This window comes from Suricata suricatta, chromosome 17 (genome assembly GCF_006229205.1).
Source record: "Suricata suricatta isolate VVHF042 chromosome 17, meerkat_22Aug2017_6uvM2_HiC, whole genome shotgun sequence".
Classification (NCBI taxonomy): Eukaryota; Metazoa; Chordata; class Mammalia; order Carnivora; family Herpestidae; genus Suricata; species Suricata suricatta.
The window spans coordinates 5,188,556-5,208,829 of record NC_043716.1 but is presented as its reverse complement, the minus strand read 5'-3'; the positions used below and the strand labels follow the sequence as shown (position 1 = coordinate 5,208,829).

The 20,274-nt window shown below is 50.7% G+C and overlaps 1 protein-coding gene across 1 annotated transcript in view; it reads right to left on the bottom strand.

The window, feature by feature from the left end:
• The window catches only part of DNAH9 (dynein axonemal heavy chain 9), a 319,797-nt gene that overhangs the window by 282,661 nt on the left and 16,862 nt on the right, over positions 1 to 20,274 (bottom strand). Inside the window, exons 5-10 of the mRNA XM_029928843.1 lie at positions 18,484 to 18,695; positions 16,644 to 16,877; positions 8,414 to 8,581; positions 6,538 to 6,654; positions 5,679 to 5,829; positions 4,320 to 4,434 (exon numbers count right to left, since the gene is read on the bottom strand). Of these exons, the coding sequence (XP_029784703.1) occupies positions 4,320 to 4,434; positions 5,679 to 5,829; positions 6,538 to 6,654; positions 8,414 to 8,581; positions 16,644 to 16,877; positions 18,484 to 18,695 (997 nt within the window). The remainder of the gene's footprint in view (positions 1 to 4,319; positions 4,435 to 5,678; positions 5,830 to 6,537; positions 6,655 to 8,413; positions 8,582 to 16,643; positions 16,878 to 18,483; positions 18,696 to 20,274) is intronic.

Genomic DNA, 20,274 nt, shown 5'->3' with positions numbered 1-20,274 from the left:
AGGCTCTAGGCTTTGAGCTGTCAGCACAGAGCCTGACACGGAATTCGAACTCACCGATTGTGAGATTACGACCTGAGCCCACGTAGGATGCTTAGCCGACTGAGCCACCCAGGCCCTCCAAAACAATATATTATATATGTTTACACATATATAAAGTGGCATCTATATATATGTGTGTGTATATACACATACATGTATATATGTAACACACACTCGTGTGTATTATTTCTCCTCCTCTGAAATTCTTCTAGAGCGCACACGTGGACACACAGAGGCTTCCGCAGGGACGCCGGGGGCCACAGAGGCATGGAAGCAGGGTCCTGCTGGAGGCACGGTTACCCACACTGTGACCCAGTTTCGACACTCCTTTGCAACCCAGAACGAGAGTCCAGCCTCTGGGAACATCAGTGAAGTGTCTAATTTTCAGACCCCTTCACGCTGACCGTGTGGGAGCGTCTGTTTTTATTTTTTTATTTTTTTGTTCTCCTGGCAAAATGAGGCGGCTTATTGCAAAGATTTTTAAAAACCCGTTTGTTCCAACACGAGCGTTCTCCACCAGATCTCCTGGGCTTTCCGTCTAAGCCCTCGTGCCTGTAGAGAAAGCACTAGATTTCCTGGCGTTTTCTTCCCAGCCCCTTAGTTCCCATCCCAGTAAAGGAGCAGGTGCGGCTGGCTGGCAAGGGAGCGAGGAGGCAGGGAACGGCTTCGGACCAGGTGGGCCGGCTCCCCCCACCCCCAGCCCTTCCCTCCTGAGCTGTGGGATTTCCGCCAGCCTCAAGACCCCAGATCTCAGTTTTGTTTCGAGGTAAGAGTGAGGCCAGAGGGGACAAGGGTTTCTCACACTGGGGCCCGTGCCAGACGCCTGTTAGTTTCAGCCGTCAAGGGCATCAGTGCAAACTCCCTGTGGTTTCTCCTTCCCGCCGTGGTGAGGAATGGAAAACATTCTTTATAGCCAATTCTTACAGACAGTTGACCCCTAAACAACGTGGGAGAAGATGATGCCAACCCCCCGCACCAGTGCAGTCAAAACTCTGCATATAACTTTGGACTCCCTAAAAACTTAACTACCAGCAACTACCCTTGCCTGGAAGTCTTATGGACACGCCAACTAGTCCATGAACACGTATGTTCCACATTATATGCATTCTATACTATATTCTGGCAATGAAGGAAACTAGAGAGGCGAGGGTGGTAAGAAAATCACAAGGCCACTGTAAAAACTCTGTCTGGGCACGAATGCTCCCAGCAGCCCCTGGGTCTGTCTCTGGCTGAAACACAGTGTGCAAGGCACAGACCCAGTGTCACACCATCTTCTGACCTCCCAGAGCACTACCTATCTCTTTCCCTGTAGCAATCCTCCTCTCAGCCATGCCCTGCCTCAGACACCAGACAACAGCATTTTCTGAGCTTAGCTCCAGGTTGCTGACCAACCACGAGCTCCCAGATTCGTCGGAATCATCCCACCGGCCTGGAAGCCAACGAGAGCCGCCTGATCAACCCACACCTGCAGGCCTCCTACCCCAATCTCTCCCGGAGCTTCTACTTCAGTGCACTGATGTGGCTCTGGAGGGCTGGGCCACCTCTCCTGCCAGTTGGCCAAGAAGCACGAGGGTGTCCAGTGTCTCTCGAAGTCACAAGCCCTGTGCCGCTAACACACCGCTTCCAGAAGGCGCAGGAGCCATCCCAAGATGGGAGACGTGAAGCCCGCCACAGCCAAGGAAACTTCCACGGCGCTGTTCGAGAACCTGAACCAGGCCCTTCGGGATCTGCTTGCCCTGGGTCCTTCCGGCGCAGACCCCACCTCCGGGAATCCCGGAAGACCACGTCCTAGATGGGCAGGTGAAACGCCTCAAGAAGATGGTGACCACCAGGTGCACCTCCGCTGGGCCGGTAGCTCCTCCCCTCGTCACGCACGAGGAGGGGACCCCGCAGCATTAGGCTGGTGTCCAGGCTTCTGCCTGAGCCTATTTTTCCCTGCAGCCACTAGGCAGCTTTTAACCAACCACCCTGGACCAAATGGAAACAATAAAACTTTTTGTCGAGGAAAAAATTAAAAAAAAAAAAAAGGGCCCGTCGCAGTTCAAACCCGTGTTGTTCAAGGGTCGGCTGTATATTACAGAGCACGCTGCTGCGCATGTGAATTCATTTTTAAACAAACGGGAATTTTCGGGGTGAGGGGCAGCACAGAGAAAACCATGGGTGCCATTCAGATCCCCTCTCCAGGCCCAGGCCCTCAAACCACTCTCCCACCCGCTCTGGGCCCAAGATGTTGGCTGCTGATGAATCACAGCTGCCTCCCTCTTGGGGGAACAGCTGCAGCCAGAGAGCCCCTCCCCCAAGGTCATGCCCCTCCCCCCGGACAGCCCACATCCAAGTGCACGTTTGAGAAGAGGCGGGCTCAGCAGTACTTGGGGGCCACACCGCCTGAGGCTGGCTGGGGACTCCCGGGGGAAGAGCTTGGGACCGGGGGTCCAGAGACCAACCAGACTGCATTCTGGTTCTTTATGGGATCTCTCTCTGGGACTGTGGGCCTGTCACCTCATTCGCGTTTCCCGCCCTTTCTTCGTCTGCAAAACAAAGAGCTCAGCTAGCCAGATCAGATGTTGCAAATGGGCTGCCTGCTTTGCAGACCTGACCCGTGGATATTTGATCTGCGGGATACTAGCTAATTCTGAAGTTGGGCGTTTTACAAACACACCCCTACTTTCCAGCTCCTCTCTGAGCCCAGCGAGAGTGCTCTTACTGAGTCCCCTTTTCCGCTGGGCAGCACTGGATGGGGTAGTGGCGACCCTCCCGCCCCCACTGGACCCCATCCAGGCTGATCTTCCAGTATCTTCCCAGGCCCCTGAAAGCTGTCCGTCTCGCCCCCTGAGCCAGAGGGCCTCCCGCGCCCTGCCTCATGCCAAAAACACCTGTGAGGCCAGGGTCCCAATGCTTGGGGCTTTTGTTTGTTTCGTTTGCCAAAGCTGAGTGCCCTCAGCACGATTCTTACGAAAGAGGGGTCAGAGAAAGGCTGCCCTTTCTCGAATCATCCTGAAGGCCACACTGCAAACCGTTCTCTCACTTCCTGCAGCAGAGACGCCTCTCTCTGGGAGCTTGGCTTCCCGACTCCGCTGAGCCGGTGGTTGGTGGTTTCCAAACTTGGTGAGTCTTCAGAATTGAGGAGGGGAGCTTGCTGTGGAAGCGGATTCATAGGCGCCGCCCTGCTTCAAGACTGGGATCTGGTAGTGGGAGGTGAGGCCTGGGAATCTGCATGTAACAAGAGCCCCGGGTATTCTAACAGGCGAAGGCTTTACAGCGCGCTTTAGGAAACACTGGGCTTCACTTCTTCCCAGCGGCAGCAGTAGCCTGGAGACACGGTCAGAGGGCACATGCAGGAGAGCCTCATAGAGCTCGAAAAGCCGGACTCTTTTTTCCTCTAGAACTGAACCTCGGGGCGCCTGGGTGGCGGTTAAGCACCTGACTTCAACTCAGGTCATGAGGTCACCATTCGTGGGTTCAAGCCCCGCATCGGGCTCTGTGCCAACAGCTCAGAGCCTGGAGGCTGCTCCGGATTCTGTGTCTCCCTCTCCCTCTGGCCCTTCTCCCCTGCTCTGTCGCTCTCCGTCTCTCTCAGAAATAAACATTAAACAAAGAAATGACTCTCATGGAGTAAAAGGAGGTAGCCTGTCCTCCATGGAGCCTCGTTTAACGTCAAGGGTCCCCTTATCAGTCCAAATGTATCAATCTGGTCACTAGATGTTTGTGACCCCCCCCCCAACACCAAAATTCACATGTTTAAATCCTAACCTCAGTGTGAAGGTATTAGGAGGCGGGGCCTTTGGGGAGTGATTAGGCCATGTGGGTGGAGCCTCGTGAAGCAGGTGGAGCCTCATGAAGGGGTGGAGCTTTGTGAAAAAAGTGGAGGCTTTTTAAAAGGGTGGAGCCTATGAATGGGGTGGAGCCTCCTTGAGGGATTAGTGTCCTAGTAAGAAGAGGCTCCACGGAGGTCCCTTGTCCCACCTGCCGTGAGGACACAGTGAGGAGATAGCATCTCTGAACCCGGGTGTGTCTCACCACACACCCGATCTGCCCACACCGTGACCTTGGACTTGCCAGCCTCCAGAGCTGGGACAAGTGTGTCTGGTGTTTATAGGCCACCCAGTCTATGGTATCCTGTATAACAGCCCAAATGAACTTAAGATGCTGATCTACTGCTGAAAATGGAAAGAAATGAAGATGATTTTCATGCCTTAGGTAAGTGAGTTGCATTTCTCCAAAAATCCAAAGCAGGCTCGGAAACCTGAAACACACCCGCCTTTGGGGAGCTGGTGACTCACGCATGTGCGATGCGCCTGAAGTTGGCGAAGGGGCCCTGGATGCGCTGCCGCAGCTCCTGCGCCCAACGGAGACCCCCGGCCACGGTGGGCATGTTCTTGTGCACGGCTGCGAAACCTGGGGACAAGGCATGGGCAGGATGAATGAGGGCCCGCCCCCAGCCCCACGCTGTCCAGGAACCCTCCCCTCAGTTACCCCACTTTTTGCTTCAGTACCTCCACGTGCTAAAGTCCCCCTGTGCTCACACTGAGATGGGTCCCAGGAGATCACCAGGTAGGCTACAAAGTAAGGAGGAGTGACCTGGGGGAGAACACCAAATGGGATCCAAGGACAGGGGTACCCAGCCCAGCTCTGCCGCTCCCTGGCTTTCTGCCTCCACACCAGTGACTTTCCAACTGCCTGCACGTCGGCATCACGTGGGGGCTCTTTAAAAAATACCAGGGGCGCCTGGCTTGCTCAGTCGGTTAAGCGTCAGGCTTCAGCTCAGGTCATGATCTCACGATTGTGGGTTCGAGCCCCGCATCGGGCTCTGTGCTGACAGCTAGCTCGGAGCCTGGAGCCTGCTTCAGATTCTGTATCTCCCTCTCTCTCTGGCCTTCCCCTGCTCACGCTGTCTCTCTCTGTCTCTCAAAAATAAATAAAAAACATTAAAAAATTTTTTAAAAATTAAAAAAATTAAAAAAATACCAGGGTGCCTGAATGCTCAGTCGCTTAAACATCTGACTCTTGATTTCAGCTCAGGTCATGATCTCACAGTTCATGGATTCAAGCCCCACATTGGGCTCTGTGCTGACAGCTGGGAACCTGGAGCTGCTTTGAATTCTGTGTCTCCCTACTCATGCTCTTTCTCTCTCTCTCTTTCTCTCTCAAAAATTAAGTTAAAAAAATCATTATAATGGTGACATCACACTCCGGTGTGGAGTTGCCCTTTGTCAGGCCCCTGCAGGTTCCTCCCTCCAGACGGAGGGTTTGCTGTGGTGTTGGAAGGCAGCAGGAACTTTTGCCAAGCACGTAGAAATCTATTGTGGAACTGAGGCACGCTCGAGCTTGGTCAGTGTGCAACACTGATCAAGGGTCCACTGTCCACTCATGGGTTGTGCTAAGGTCTCAACCAGAAGCAGCCAAGACTTCACGGCTCTGGGCCAGCTGCCAGCCACAGCCCCAGACAGAGGGAGATGCGCAGGTCACTCAATTCTACAATTGCCCAAAGAGGTCTCAGATTTCAAGCAGGAAGACGGTGCTCGCTTTTCTGGGAGGTTGTCATGGATCCCTTGTGTCCATTTAATGGACACAAGAGGGTGGAGTTGCACCCTAGTTGGAAACAGAAGCCCCCCATTCAAGTCCCCTGACCGCACACCTACCAAGCTCCGCCTCCTCCTGGACTCGCTGACCATAGATGACCCTCGCTGTATCCAGGTCCTTGTTGAACATTTGGATGAGCAGCAGGTACTTTTCAGATGCATCCTGCGCTATCAGCGGTCTTTCCAGAAGTTTCCCTGCCATGTCTAGCAGCTGCAGAGGAGACAGAGGGAGAAGCAGAGAAAGTCACAGATCCAATCTTTCTAAGGTTCCATCTTGTTTCCTGGCTATTTGTTCATAGGTCTGCTAATGGCAGAGGGTCAGACATTGTTACTGTGGCTGAATCAGTGATTGTAAATAGGTGGCTATTCATAGTCCCTCTCTCCTTTGCTTCTAAACTAGAAGGAGACCTGTCTGCTGAATCACCTGCTAGACTCTCATGTGTTGAGAGAAACTGAGTAAAGGATAAAATGAAGAGAAAGCTCAAGATGTCCGAGAGCTGTTCTTCATAAAAAAGAGACCTAAAACAGAAGTAGAGATGAGGTAAAGAAGCTACGTGAGCTAGAGGCGCCTGGGTGACTCAGTCGGTTAAGCGTCCATCTCTTGATTTTGGCTCAGGTTGTGATCTCAGGGTTCATGAGTTCGAGCCCACAGAGAATATTCTAGAATAAACTCTTTTGGAAAGTATTTTCACATCATCGTGTTTCTAGCAAAGCTTTAATAGTCAATGGGAGAAGCCGCAGTTCTGCCCAGTCCCTCGCCCTTGTTCACCCACAACGCCACCCTAGAAGACCGGCAGGAACAATTGGTATCTGCAGGAACAAAACCGTTGGAAGAGGAGCCTTGTCCCCCTCAGCTGAGGGTGGGGACAGAAAGGAGCCACGGCGGTGGCGCCCCCCACCCACCTTCTGCTGCACAGACCTTAAACGCATGCTCCAAACCGGGCGCATCATCAAAGGCTTGAATGAAGACAGAACCTAGCCTTCGGTCAAGATCTTCTACTCTCCGGTGAAATTCGGACACGTCATTTTCGAATTCCTGAGGAGACATCACGTGGACATAAGACAAACGGGTTCCTCAGGGCCATTCCCACTATGCTCTTTACTATGACCTACGTGCTTGAATTGGCTACACCCTGGACTTATTTTAAGTTTCTAACACTCACCTTGGCATAGCTTTGTTTTTAATCCTTGCGGACAGTGACCCTATGACTGCAGTAGTGTTTTCCTGGACACCAGACAAAATGGTAAAGTGAGTCCAGTGTGAGGTTGGCACCATGTCACCCCCTTTCTGGGCTCCTTCCCACCTCCTGAAGCCCCTTCTCTCGCCCCCAATGCCAGCTCATGTCACCTCCAAAACCACTTTAGCACCAACAGCCCATCAGTGAAGCCAGTCTGTCATTACCTCCTACTTTCCTTCCTGCCCCGAGTCAAAATCCTATTATTATTTATTTTTTAAATGTAATCTGGCCATTAGGAAGCAAGGAAGCTCATTAAACGAATACCCACTATTGCTTCTAAGTACGTATGCTTTGGTTAAGGCGGAAGCTAGCCAATGTTCCCTAAGTTTGCGGAATTTAGCAAATCAAATTATAAGATACTTGGTTAAATTTAAATCTCAGATCAACAATGAAAAAGATATCTATATCTACATCTATTATCTATATATATAGATACTAATATATGTATGTATATATGTATGTGTGTATGTATCTATCTATATAAATATATATTGAGTGTAAGCACATCCTAATTATTGTGTTTTGTTGGGCAGCTCCAAGTATGTTCTTTCTTACAGCATACCAATTGTCAAAGAAACTTTTATTTGTAGAATCATTATTATCTGTTATTGTTGCTTTACAACCCTGATGCACATAGCTTTACAGAAAGACAAAGGAAATCAGAAGAGTATAGTACTTTTCTACTTCCCAAACCCAAGCACCTTAACACTGTAGGAGTTTCCTTGTGCGTAGGACTTGGTGTGTTTTCAGTTTATGACTTTGTAGCAAGCACAGAGTCTATATCCTGTTTTGTCATCTGCACACCCCATCCCCCTTTTCTTTTCCACCTGAGACTCAATGAAGTGTTAGAAAGTGATACCTTCTGGGTTTGGTCAACTCATCACCCACGGTCTGGAGGTGCTCAGAGCCGATTTCTGCTCAATTTCTGTCTCCACTTCCCTCGTATATTCTTGCAATTCCTTTTGCCATAATTCTGCGACTCCTCCGAACGGGCTTTCCATTCCCTGCTTCTGTACTGACCCTTCTGGTTTTTGTGTGTTTCCTGCTGCAGGCATGGACCCACAGGTCCAGATTTCCCGGGCTACAGGTGACGTGTGGGATCCTAGGCCCCTGATCCTGGAAACTGCCACTCTGGCCCTTTCCTCTTCCTGAAGACTCCCTGGGGAACCAGGGTCAGCTCAGAACAACCCGGCTACTCCTTCACTTAGCCCTCCCCAAGCCACTAATGAAATTCTGCCCGGGTGTGCCTGGCCTCCGCAGAGCAGAGCTGGAAGCTGAAAGCTTTGCGCATGGCCTCCCATCAGCCCATACACACCTCAGCATCTCTGGCACCCTGGGTGCTGTCAGCCTGGAGCAGCCAGCAGTTGGAAGAGGCCCTTCCTGATCTTTCTCCTGACCCAGTGAGTAACTGGGAGCGGTCTCTGTTCACACAGCCACCAGAGCCTCAGGAGCCAAAGGAAATACACAAGGAAAATGCAAGTAAACACCCAGCCCCTTTCCCCCTGGAAGCATCTGAGAAAGAGAAAAAGCTTGTGAGTTAGCCTTTCCAAGCCTTACCGTGTTCTGGGGGTCCAGGCAGTCATAGGAGGCCTCTGTGAAGACCCTGTACATCTCTTGAAATTCGTCATACATTTGCTGGACCTGCCGACTCAGGGCACTCCCTCTGATGCCACTAAACTCAAGCTTTTCCAGTTTGTGGAAATCCAGGGCTGTCTTCAGAAGATCCTATAGGACCAGTTCACAAAAGAGTTAAAATAATAGCAGCAGCAGCTAACACTCAGATTAGTATGGGAAGAGCTAGAAATCACGGGGCGGGGGGCGGGGAAGTCTGATTAGTATCGTAGCCTTATTATTAGACTCGCTTGGTATAAATAACTCTTGGTTAAACTCACTAACAAAGCAAAGAGGAAGCATAGATAAATAAATTCACGCAAACAAAAAAAAAATCAAACAAATCCCTCAGCCTCTTCGTGTTCTCGAATAGGTAACAAAATATGACAACATTATTTATGTGATTGGTGGCTTTACTTCTGGTTTTTAAAAAGTCCATTTCAGGGTGCCTGGGTGGCTCAGTCGGTTGAATGTCTGGCTCTTGGTTTCAGCTCAGCTCATGATCCTATAGTTCATGGGTTCAAGCCTTGCGTCCAGGTCTGGGCTGACAACGCAGAGCCAGGTTGGGGTTCTCTGTCTCCCTCTCTCTGCTCCTGCCCACCTCTCTCTCTCTCTCTAAATATACATCAATAAACTAAAAAAAATAAAAATAAATCCATGTCAAAGGAAACATGCTCTCTGGTTTTAGAAGGACAACTATCTTAAGAGATATTGACACAGCAGATCCTTCAAAAGGTCTCGAGGACAAGCCAAGAGGGAGCCACCAACATTCTCTGCCACCACTCCCACCAAGAGAAGTAACTGGCAAATGCTCTTGTGAGCGCCTGCCTGCAGCACAGGACACCATGTGGTCGGCTGAGTGCCGGCGGGCAATTACTGGACATCTCTGTGTCAGATTACTTTAACTGCAACAGGATAATAATGGAGGGAGGGAAATAAGTCAAGGTTGGCTTAGGATTCAGGCCAGTGCCTGGCGCACAGCAGGTACGCGGTACGTGTGTGTTGCTGTCACTGTTGTCGATGATATGGCAGTGTCCCAGCTGTGCTCAGAATTAAGTGACAGGTGGACAGCCCAGAGCCTTGGGGAGGAACCCCTCCCAAGCCCACAGAAGCCGCTCCATCGGACACACGAACACACCAACGTGACAGATTGTGCTTACCCCTCACACGCACTCATGTGAAATCACACAGCCTACAAACCAAGCCCTTCTTCCCATCGAGGTGCATAGCACTTCCAACAGGAAAGAGGAGGGTAACCATGACCTTTGGGTGGTTCTGGCAAACGTTGGGAGGGGGTCCTCCAATCTAAGGGGGTTTGGAGGGCAGGTAGAGGGAACAGTGTGTCACAATGCAGACAACCCAGTGGGTCCTGAGTCCCACAGCTGGTGGCCACTGAGGTGGGTTGACCCATCAGGCTGGTGAGAGGCTGCCCGACTCCCTTCTCTTGCTGGAACGCCACATCCAGCATCAGTGACAGAGTCACCAGAAAGTGGTAGGATGGGGCTGGTTGGCCCCACGTTGCCAGAAGGGCACCTGGCAGCCTGAGGCAGCCCATATAACCCCCCGTTATGTCCCCACGATGCTCAGGCATGGCTGCCGGCGAGCGGCTCAAGTCAGGGAGGAGAGAAGAGGAAAGAACCAGCAGAGGAAAGGAAGACCTCACCCAGAACAAGAGGGGGGGTGGGGGTTCTTGCTCTGCTGGTGGGAAATGAGGCAGCCTTTACTTAAAAACACGTTTTGACTCTATATACCAGCAGGAAAACAGAAAAGAATTTGGTTTAAATGAAGCCGACTTAGATCATAACTCATGTCATTCAACAATCAAAGTAGTGAAGGGGGAGAGGACGTGCTTGTGTATGGAATGTCACCTGGGGACCCATCTTTCATAATCCTGTGGAAGTCCATTTCAAGTTTGGGGAAGATGCTTGGACCCCTGTTGAAAGACAGATGGATCTGGGTATATTTGATTACATCGGAAACCAGATAGTCATTTTGTCGTAAGGTTTTGCTCTCAAGAATACTTGAAGCACGGTCTTGGGCCCCAGAGCTATCACTGTACCTTCAGCTGTACCTTCCCAGATGTTGAAGATGTTTTTGTGGGATGAAAAAATATGGGATCTTTACATCTGCATTTAGTTACAGTGCCTCCAGGAGAAGGTGACAGGTCGGCAGATGTCTGGCCGCCAAGTTTTCAGTCTGCCTCAGGCAAGGATTATCACTCCGTTGAGTGAGCCAGTAAACAAGATTTGCATCTGGAGGCTGGAGATTGCCATTTCCTGGTCAAAATAACTTTGGCAACTGTCTTGCTGAGCTAGACGTGAGTGGCCAAGGCGCACAAAAGATCAAAACCGTATTCAGTGTTAGTTCTCCATCCCCCAAGATTGCTGAGGCAAAGTCGGGGTGCTTCTTTGATATGCATTCGACTCTGTAGCCTGCCTAGGTCAGCTTGCCTTGTTTTCCCCCCCTGAAGACTATATAAAGAACAGTTCGTTGAATAAACGCTCTCTTTCACCTGATCGGAGAACCGTGAGTTCTGTCTTTACTCTCTGCGTCTCCCTCTCCGGCCCCTCTTTTTCTCTCCCTCCCTCAGGAGAAGGACCTGCGATGATTCTCCGCCCTGCCGGTCCGGGGTGGACGAAACAGGTACCACCGATCGCCAGGGACGAGCGGCCCCGGCCATCGGGTTACGACAGGCAGAGAATTTAGGAACCAGAAACCCAGGAGCAATTGGAGAAAATAAGGGGGGGAAAAAAAAAAAGAGGAGACCAGGGGCATCTGGGTGGCTTAGGGGGTCTGACTCTTGATTTCAGCTCCAGTCATGATCTCACAGTTTGTAGGTTCAAGTCCTGCAGTGGGCTCTTTGCTGACAGCACAGAGCCTGCTTGGGATTCTCTCTTTCCTTCTCTCTCTGCTCCTCTCCCACTTGCTCTTTCTTTCTCTCTCTCTCAAAATAAATAAATAAACTTTAAAAAAAGATTAGAGCATGACATAGCAAGACAGCACTGTGCCTTTAAATGTTTGAAGGGCCCTGCTCAAGCACGAGGCAGAGCCTAGCCTGGTCCTGTAAGTGCAGAAATGAGGCAAATGAGTGAATAGTCCAAAAAAGCAGATTTGGACTCAACTTGGGGGTTGAACCTATAAAATGACTTGAACTTAGCCATTTTGATAATTTCATATGGTACCACGTCATGAAACAACCATCTAATGCCTAGAAATCCTGCCTATAGAATGGAATGCTAAGAGAGGTAGTGAGCTCTCCGCCACAGCATGGATTTTAGTAGAGGTTTGAGACCAGAGGCATTGCAGAGAGGATCCCTGAATCGGGTGGAAAATCATCTCCCAACCGTGGAAACCTGATTCATCATAACGATGGTTTCCACATCTTTCATTCTTAAAATATTTGAATGTTAAGTCCTTTTCGTTATTTAGAAGTCCTCATGAAAAGATAAAAGGCGATTTAAACCAAAATGAGGCTTAAATAATGTTTCCAAAATACCCATTTTTATTCGTCCCACTGGTATACACGTGAAATTCACTGTGCTCTATACTGGCTGAAAATGTCAACCTCAGGAATGCCTCAGGCGTCATGGACAGAGCTTAAGACCCAGCACCCAAAGTCCCTGGGTCCACATAACGCTCATCTGCCATTTCCTAGTTGTACGGCTTAGAGCAGATCCTATAAGCCTCATGGTCCTAACCTGCAAGAGGGTTCGCTGTGCCTGATTCGCTGTGCAGTTACCGAGGTACCCGGAAGTGCATTGGAGTAACTTCCATCCACAGAGGCCACTGTCATTAATTACCATCATGCTGACAGCATTAGATCGGGTTGGTGGATAAGAAATGCTGAAGGACCGCTGCTCCCTCCCAGCCGGGTCCCAAAAAGAGCGCGGGGTCCCAGACGGTCGACTTGTGTACTGGGTCCTATTCTTAGGAACAACGGAGCAACCTTTAAGGGGTGCCGGGGGAGGGTTCTGTTTGTGCCGTGGTGTCCAAGGCGGGATGATGGCCATCCCCCCCACACAGGTCCATTCTCCACCGAGAGGTCACGCCACTCATCTTAAAAGAAATGTCTTCAGAATTCATTAAGGAAGAGCACAAAGCAGGCATTCAGAGATGAAAATCTCAAAAGGTCGTCTGGGAAAAGGATTGTGTTTCTTTTACCTTTCGAAAGGTGGCCGACCTTCTGCGGCTAATGGTCTCCTGGGCGGCCACATGCCCAGGCCGGGCTGGAAGGGAGGCCGCAGACCGGCCGCAGATGGGGGAAGGAGGGAAGGCAAGGCGGTGCCTATTAGGTCAGCTGATTACCTCTCTCCCTGCTAATCACCTCGCATCAAGCCTCAGCAGGAAAACATTTTGTCTCCAAGTGAATCTCGGCTTTACAGCAATTTTATAATGAAAGGAATGAGGGTTCTCTCCAAGCTGCTCAGGGCATTGTTTGTAGGCAAGAGGCTGCAGGCAGAAACAGGAGCGGGAGGTGGGGGGCTGGGGGGGGGGCTGGAGGGAGTGATCTATGGCAGGTACACACTATAGCACAAAAACAGCTCCATGTGGGGGTGTGTGTGTGCTGTGGGGCACCTGTCGTGTGTGTGCACGGGGTGTGAGTGTGGGTGTGAGGTGTGCATTCACATAGTGTGTGTGTGTGTGTGTGAGCGTGTGCATGCACGTGGTGTGTGTGTGCATGCACATGGTGTGGGTGTGGGTGAACATGTGTGGTGTGCATGCACGTGGTGTGTGTGTGCATGCACATGGTGTGGGTGAGCATGTGTGGTGTGTGTGCACATGGTGTGGGTGTGGGTAAACGTGTGGTGTGCATGCACCTGGTATGTGTGTGCATGCACCTGGTGTGGGTGAGCATGTGTTGTGGGCATGCACATGGTGTGTGTGTGCATGCACATGGTGTGGGTGTGTGCGAGCGTGTGGGCACACGCGTGTGCACTGGTGCAGCGAGCAGGAAGGGGGGGTGAGGACGAGAATCGGGAGGCAGCTGCACTCCTCTTCTTCCCTTTGACTGTCCGAGTTGCAAAGATTTTATGTACTTCTGGGAGTCCCTTAGTGAGTCATAAAGTCAAATAAATAAGGCCCCCTCGTGAAGGGGGGTTATAATTTTAGCCCAGTGATTTATTCTGAAAATAAAGAACTTAGGAACCAGGTGGCAGAAATCGGGTGTAAAAAAATCGGGTGTGTGAGGGCAGAAGGAAAGCACAAAACCCTGGGGGCAGGGCGGGCAGGATAGAGGGATAGGGACCTTGCCATCTCCCCCTGGAGATTCGCAACTTTGGTGGAAAGACAACACGCCCCTGGCTATAAACCTCCCTGAGCCGCGTGACGCGGGGCAGGCTGTGTGACCCGCTGGTGAATTTCTACATCACACTTAGTGAGGACATCGGTACCTAAGCTCTTGCTGAATGTAGGCTGCAGCCCGGAGCAGGGGACCGGCTCTTGAAACAGGTTTGTTCTTTATCTTCCTAGCCTTCCTTTCCTTCCCGGAGGGGTGGCTCCATCAGCGATGAGCTGCGGTGGGGGTGGGGAGGAGGAAGGCGGTGGTACCCTAGGAGCCCATCACTCTGCGCAAGCGAGCCAGGCTCAGCATCACGTGGCCTCCTGCCTGCGGCCCCCTCTGCGCCCTGCCCCCGTTTTTGCTCCAGCAGGAGCCCAGAGGGAAGAGTCCATCTGCACAATAAAACTTTCTTGTGCAAAAGGAGGGAGGGAGAGCAATACAAATCAGAGGGGGGAAAATCCAAGGGAACCATGGAGATTAAAAACCAGCCCTTTTACAATGTAACATGCCGGACATGAGCATACAGAAGGGTGAAAGTGTTGATATCATTTTATTAACTTGGCCGCGTGCATTTATTAATTGCAGCCACCCACATCTCGGTGGCCGCGTTATTAGGACGGCAAGATGAATAAGGCGAGGTTCATGCTAATTCTTGCTGGAGAGAAGCAGATTAATCCCATTTCAAACAGGCATTGATCACAGAGGTACACAGAATGTTAACTAAAGGGCCACATGAAATATGCTCCCAGAAGATCAATAGCCCCTTGTCCTCTGCGCTGAGGAGGGAGGCGATGGGAAAGCTGGAGGGGGCACGGGGATGAGTCAGAGCCAATGTTTGGGAGATGAAACGTGGAGGAGGGGAGGGAATGTTAGCCTGGGGGCGATGGCCAGCTACTGGACTAGGAAGTTCACAGACATGCAGGGTGAACAGTGAGGTAAGGCAAACAGAAAAGGAAGGAAGGGAGGGAGAGAGAGAGAGAGAGAGAAAGAAAGGAAGGAAGGGAGAAAGAAAGAAGAAAAAGACAGACAGACAGACGGTAAGAAAGAAAGAAAAAGAAAGGAAGAGAGAAAGGACAATAAAGAAGAGGAAAGGGACAGGTAGAAAGGGAACGAAGAGGGAAGGTGGCAGAGAAATGAAACGGTGGGGTCGGACCTAAGGGCTGAGAAGTACTCCCAGTCAAAGGACAGGAAACTTAAGAGAGGGCTCAGCAGAACGGCAGAGAATGGTGACATTCAAGCCATCCCCTAATTAAATTGGGGCAACTGCTTTTTATGCATCCGTGCCCTTGATTCGGAGAGAAAGAGCAGCATGTGAGCACTCCTGTGAGGGTAATGACTCTGGGGAGCTCGGTGGCCATCACTGCTTGTATTTAGTGAATACGCCCTGCCCATTAGGCGCCCTAATGTTAGAATAGCTGTCTATATGCAAAGTCACATCATTAGCATGCGTGCACTGGGCCTGAGGCCCCAGGGCCGCAGTCACTGAGCACCAGGCAGTCACTGAGCACCAGGCGGTACTGTCACCTGGGCTCAAGCAGGGAAGGGGTTAGAGAGGAGGGGGACTCCAGGGGCTGTGGAGAAGGAGGCATTGAGGATAAAGCTAAATGTGGATTATCTGCAGTCACCACGATAGGGTGAAGCATTTAGGGCGCGCCTTTCTCAAGATTTAGCTTCTGGTTTTCTCTGTCTCCATGCCCTGCCCTTTGTCTTCCCCTAGAGAGTTCCTACTCCAGTTTTGAAATGTATTTCCTCTTGCAGCTGCTTTCTCAGAGCCCCCTCTGGGCTAGGGAGCCCTCTTTCCTGCTCCCAGGAACACCCCAATTTCACTTCTCTTGTGGCATTTAATATGCCTCAATGACCTAGTCTCCAGCAGCCTGTCTACCTTCTCCTGCGCTATGGCTACTGGTCCACGGGCTCCTTGTAGACAAAGCCATGTTCCGGTAACCGTCCTATCCCCAGTTTGCAGCTTAGTGCCTGGTGCACGGCCACGGTGCTGGGACAATGCTTTTTGAATTGGAAGGCACATTCAATCTCGCACTCTCTTATCCTCATTATCCTACCAACCGTAGGCTGCCACCCGTCACAACCTCTTCCCAAACTATTCCCCTCCCCTGCACGCCACATCCCAAATCTGTGTGGATCATAGCCGGAAACATGATTCTGACTCTCTCTTGGTCCCCTTGGCTAAGGTCCTAATCTTGATCTTGACCTTGAATTCCTCCAATAAGCATGTATTTCATTTGATGACATCCATTGCACAGTTCAGTCAGGAAATATTGAGCTATCAAGTGTGAAAACACCTGCTAACCACATTAAATTCTGAGGATAAAAACAATCAAAAGAAAGAGCCTCCTGTTTTCTCACCCTGGCCCTTAAACTAATATTCACATTCATTTTTAAATCACTGGGAGGGGGGAGGGACAATGGGGGGAAGGGAGAGAGGAGGGGGAAATGGGGGTGGAGCCACAACTTTGAGCCAAAAGTCCTATATCTTTTGTACAGGGATTCGCTAGTCTCATGGTTCTGGGAGCCTCCTGGAAGGTGGGAGCATGGAGAAGTTCAAAGGAGTGGATTTGTGAGCATGGCCAACTGCATCTAGATCAGTTTAGTTGCATTTTGCCCATGGAATTTCCAGCCAGAGTTTATTTGAAACAAAGTTTGAAGATTATGGGTAATTTGAAAACCAACTCAATGAATCTATGATCAGAATTTCCTAAACTTCAAACAGAACCACCATTCCATGAAAATGTCCTGTTATTGAATCTTATTATGGGTTCTTCCAACCAATGGAAGATTGGCCGCCGTGTTGCTCTGGTCATCTTCCTATTCTGATTTTGGATCTCTGGATGGCTCACCCCTGTATGGAGCTGGGAGCCTGACATGAATGGGGACCCTCACCTGCACCATGAGCAGCCTCCCCAGGAAGCCATCCAGTCGCACGAAGACCAAAGACGACTGGAAATCCCACTCCTTGACTTCCTGGTTCTCTTTGAAGTAAGTGTGGAGATGCTCTCTTCTTTCCTGGAACATCTGCTTGAAGAAGTTCAAGGTGTTCACAGCCACTCGCAGTTTCCTCTGACTTTCTTCCACCTCACTCCTCAGGAAGCCTTCTGGGCTGAGATAATTGGAGGCCTGGAACGCAAACAGATGGTTGTCACGAAGCCTGCATGGGGGCAGGACACCCTACAGTTTTTGTCCCTCTCCCTCCTCTGATCTGAGTAACTGCCCATGCAGTGCTTTCCAGAAGCATATTAGAGGAAACCTCAGACCCCATCCTCCATTCCACGGGTGGCCTAGGGCCTGGGTTCAAGCCACAACATCCAAGATCAGCTCGAGGACAGGCAGGTGTGCAAAGGAGCCATGGTGAACTTCTGTTGGACCAGCTTGGGCTGGGGAAGGGGCTCTCTTTTGGGGGATTCCCTTGTGACTAGTTGGCTTTCTATAGTACAGTCATTCAAAAGCAAGAATTCTTTGAGCCATAAGTATTCCCCTGTATCCAAGGGCTTTGACCCTAGAAAGCTATGAAGCTGCAGCTCTAAGACTCCTGCTTTCACCACCACAGGGCGTGTCAAAAATATCTGTGTCCTGGTGACATTATCTGGGCCCTTCTCATTGGCCAGGGCTGGAACCAGCCTTATCTTGGGCCTTTGAAGTATGCGAACCAGTGAGTTATACTGGTTGCTTGTTGATGCTCATGTGGATTGGGCTTTCTTATGTTTTCAACCGGAAGAGTCCTGGCTTATGAAAATGTCGTGATCGAAGGGCATTGGCCTTGGAATCAAACATCTGACTTGCGATCCTGGATTGGGTGACCACTGGTGACTCAGTTAACCTCCTTGAGACTTAGCACACATCTTTAATAATGATGATAAATGAAGAAGGCTCTCCCTGCCCATCTCATGGGATTTATCTGAAAATGGCTGAGGTCTTGGATGTCAGAGCACCTGGCAGGCTGCCGTGTACTCCATAGATGTTAGCTGTTACCAGTTACTCTTTATAGATGTTCATTGTTTTCTCAGGGTCACAGCTTCTTAGAGGTAAAAGAAGCCAATCTGGGGGGCAGATCACAAAAGCTTCATTAAGGCCCCTGGTTCTGTTTATAGACAGACAGACACTTGAGGTTTATGCTGTGCTGGTTGGTGTCCCAAGAGTCCCTGAGGAGGAAGAATGTGTGGTGTGTGGTCCAAGAAGCTGTTTCTCTTAGCTCACAGCCCCTGAGTTCATAGCATGTGCAGCGCATGAGCACATTGGATGCAGCCAGCCAGCCACCCTTTGAGATAGGTCCTCTGCTCTTTCCCATTGCACAGTGGGGAAAGTGAGGCACAGAGCAGGTAAGTAACCTGCCCAGGCACATACAGCTAACTCATGGTGGTGCAGAACTAGGCACAAGGACGCCTGGCTCTCGAAGCAGCATTCTTAACTCTTGGGCTTCCCTGTTGACCATGGCACTGATCACTGATCACTAAGGAGGTCAAGACTCACCATGCCTACCCTTTGCCTGACCCCAGGAAACTTGGGCAGAGCAGAAAGGAAGACCGGTCTTCCCATGTATTCCAGTGCTGTTGAGAACGTTTTTGGGAGTTATTGGTGGTGATGCTAAAATAATTTAAGTGTGAGACTCCTTTGGACAAGAAGGATTTCTCTGCCCTGCAGGAAGCGTGCCCTTTCCTCTTGCCCGTGACTGGGTGGCAGCCAGCCCCTGGTGGGGGCAGAGGGGAGGGGCCCCTGGATGGCTAACCTGCTGGATGAGGAGGTTGCAGATTTCCCGGAGCAGCACCGTGAGCCGCCCTGGGGAGCGGTAGGATGGGCACATGGCCCAGATCAGACACACCACGTGGAGCAGAGGCAGCAGCCGAGGCTTCACCTCCGGAAATTCCAGGCTCTCGAGGATCTCCAGGTGGTGGGAGAGTGGCATCAGGTGTGTCCAGATGTCCTGTGCCTCTGTCAGAGCTGGAAGGAATGGGAGATGGTCACCTTCTCTGCTTGGGGCTCACGCCCACCGCATAGAGCTCAGATGCCTGGGATGGAAGGTTCTGGGGAGTGGCGGCTGCCATTTCTTCTTAAATAAGGAGAAGACAGAGGAAGCTGGTCCCTGAAAACCTTCTAGCTCTTTTTTCCTTTTGAGTTTTTATTATTATTTTTAAATTTATTTTGAGAGAGAGATAGAGCACAAGCAGCGGAGAGGCAGAGAGAGAGGGAGAGACAAAGAATCCCAAGCAGGCTCCGTGCTGTCAGTGCAGAGCCTGACGCAGGGCTCGATCTCACGAACCATGAGATTATGACCTGAGCCGAAATCAAGAGTCAGATGCTTAACCAATTGAGCAGCCCAGGCGCCCCAAGCTTCCCAGCTCTTATGAGGAAACACTGGACCTGGAATATTCTGGGCAGCTGAAATAATGGTCTGAGGAGTCTCTCTTACAAGAGTCCCATATCTGGACACCTGTCTGGCGTTGCTGGCTTCAGTGTGGAGCCCTTGTGTGGAGAAGGTACTTTGCTGCTATGTCCGTCCCATGAAAAGAATGTCTCTGGTTAACATTTTGCTAATAAATATCTGACTGCGCCCGTACCGAGGGGAAGGCACGGGGACGAGAGAACTAGCATAGACTAGGGTGGCAGGGTTCTGCTGGGTTTCAAAGCCAGGAAAATCTCCCCACCACTTCCTCTGAACACAGCCAAGGAAAGAGAGGTGCCTTTCCTTAGTCACCTGGTGGTGACTGGGGGAGGGCAGGTAGGAAGCCCAGGGGGTAGGGGACTAATTCTGCGTATCAGCACAAAGGAAGTGCCAAAGCCCATTGAGCAAACTGCCCTTCGAAGGGGGCATTCGTAGAGGCTGCTTTTCTCCTGGGCAGGTAATCAGGTGATCAAGGGATCACAGGGGCTTAGGTTATCTTACAAGTTCTGTGTTCGCCCTGAAAGAAACTCAGAATATACACTGTCCAGGGAAGGTTCAGGGTGCCGGCATCGATATGCTCACTAGATGTATACCATCTCTTAGCAGACCCTGGGTGGGAGCTTTGTCGCCCTCCCTTTACGAGGAAAGAAATTAAGACCTCCATACCGTGCCTACAGTCTTCTTCCCATGAATATAGTTGAGCAAAAGCAAGACCACTCCACATTTGTGGGGCTGAACTCTGGCTTGATGGCTGTGAGGCTCACCCCGCCAGGAGTTTGTGATGCATGTACATTTGCACTTTATATCCCCAATGGGAAGTCGTATGTGAACTGAATGTGCTGAAGGTCAATATCACAGTAAGTTGATGGGAGGGGTTGGTGAGAACATCAAAACTGCCACGTGGGGTTAGGGGAGATGCAGCCCTGGCAGCCATGCTAATGGCATGTGCCCTAGCTTTCAGACACGTGGGGAGAAAGGAGGCAGGGACATCAGGTTGGAGAAACTCTTTATGATACCTTCCCTCCAAAAAGAAAAGAAAATTTAAAAACCCTCCTTTTAATCATATAAATAGGCATTCCCCTGATTTTTAAGAGCACAGTATTTGAGGGTTGGCTCGCCCAGTCCAGGGTGTCACAA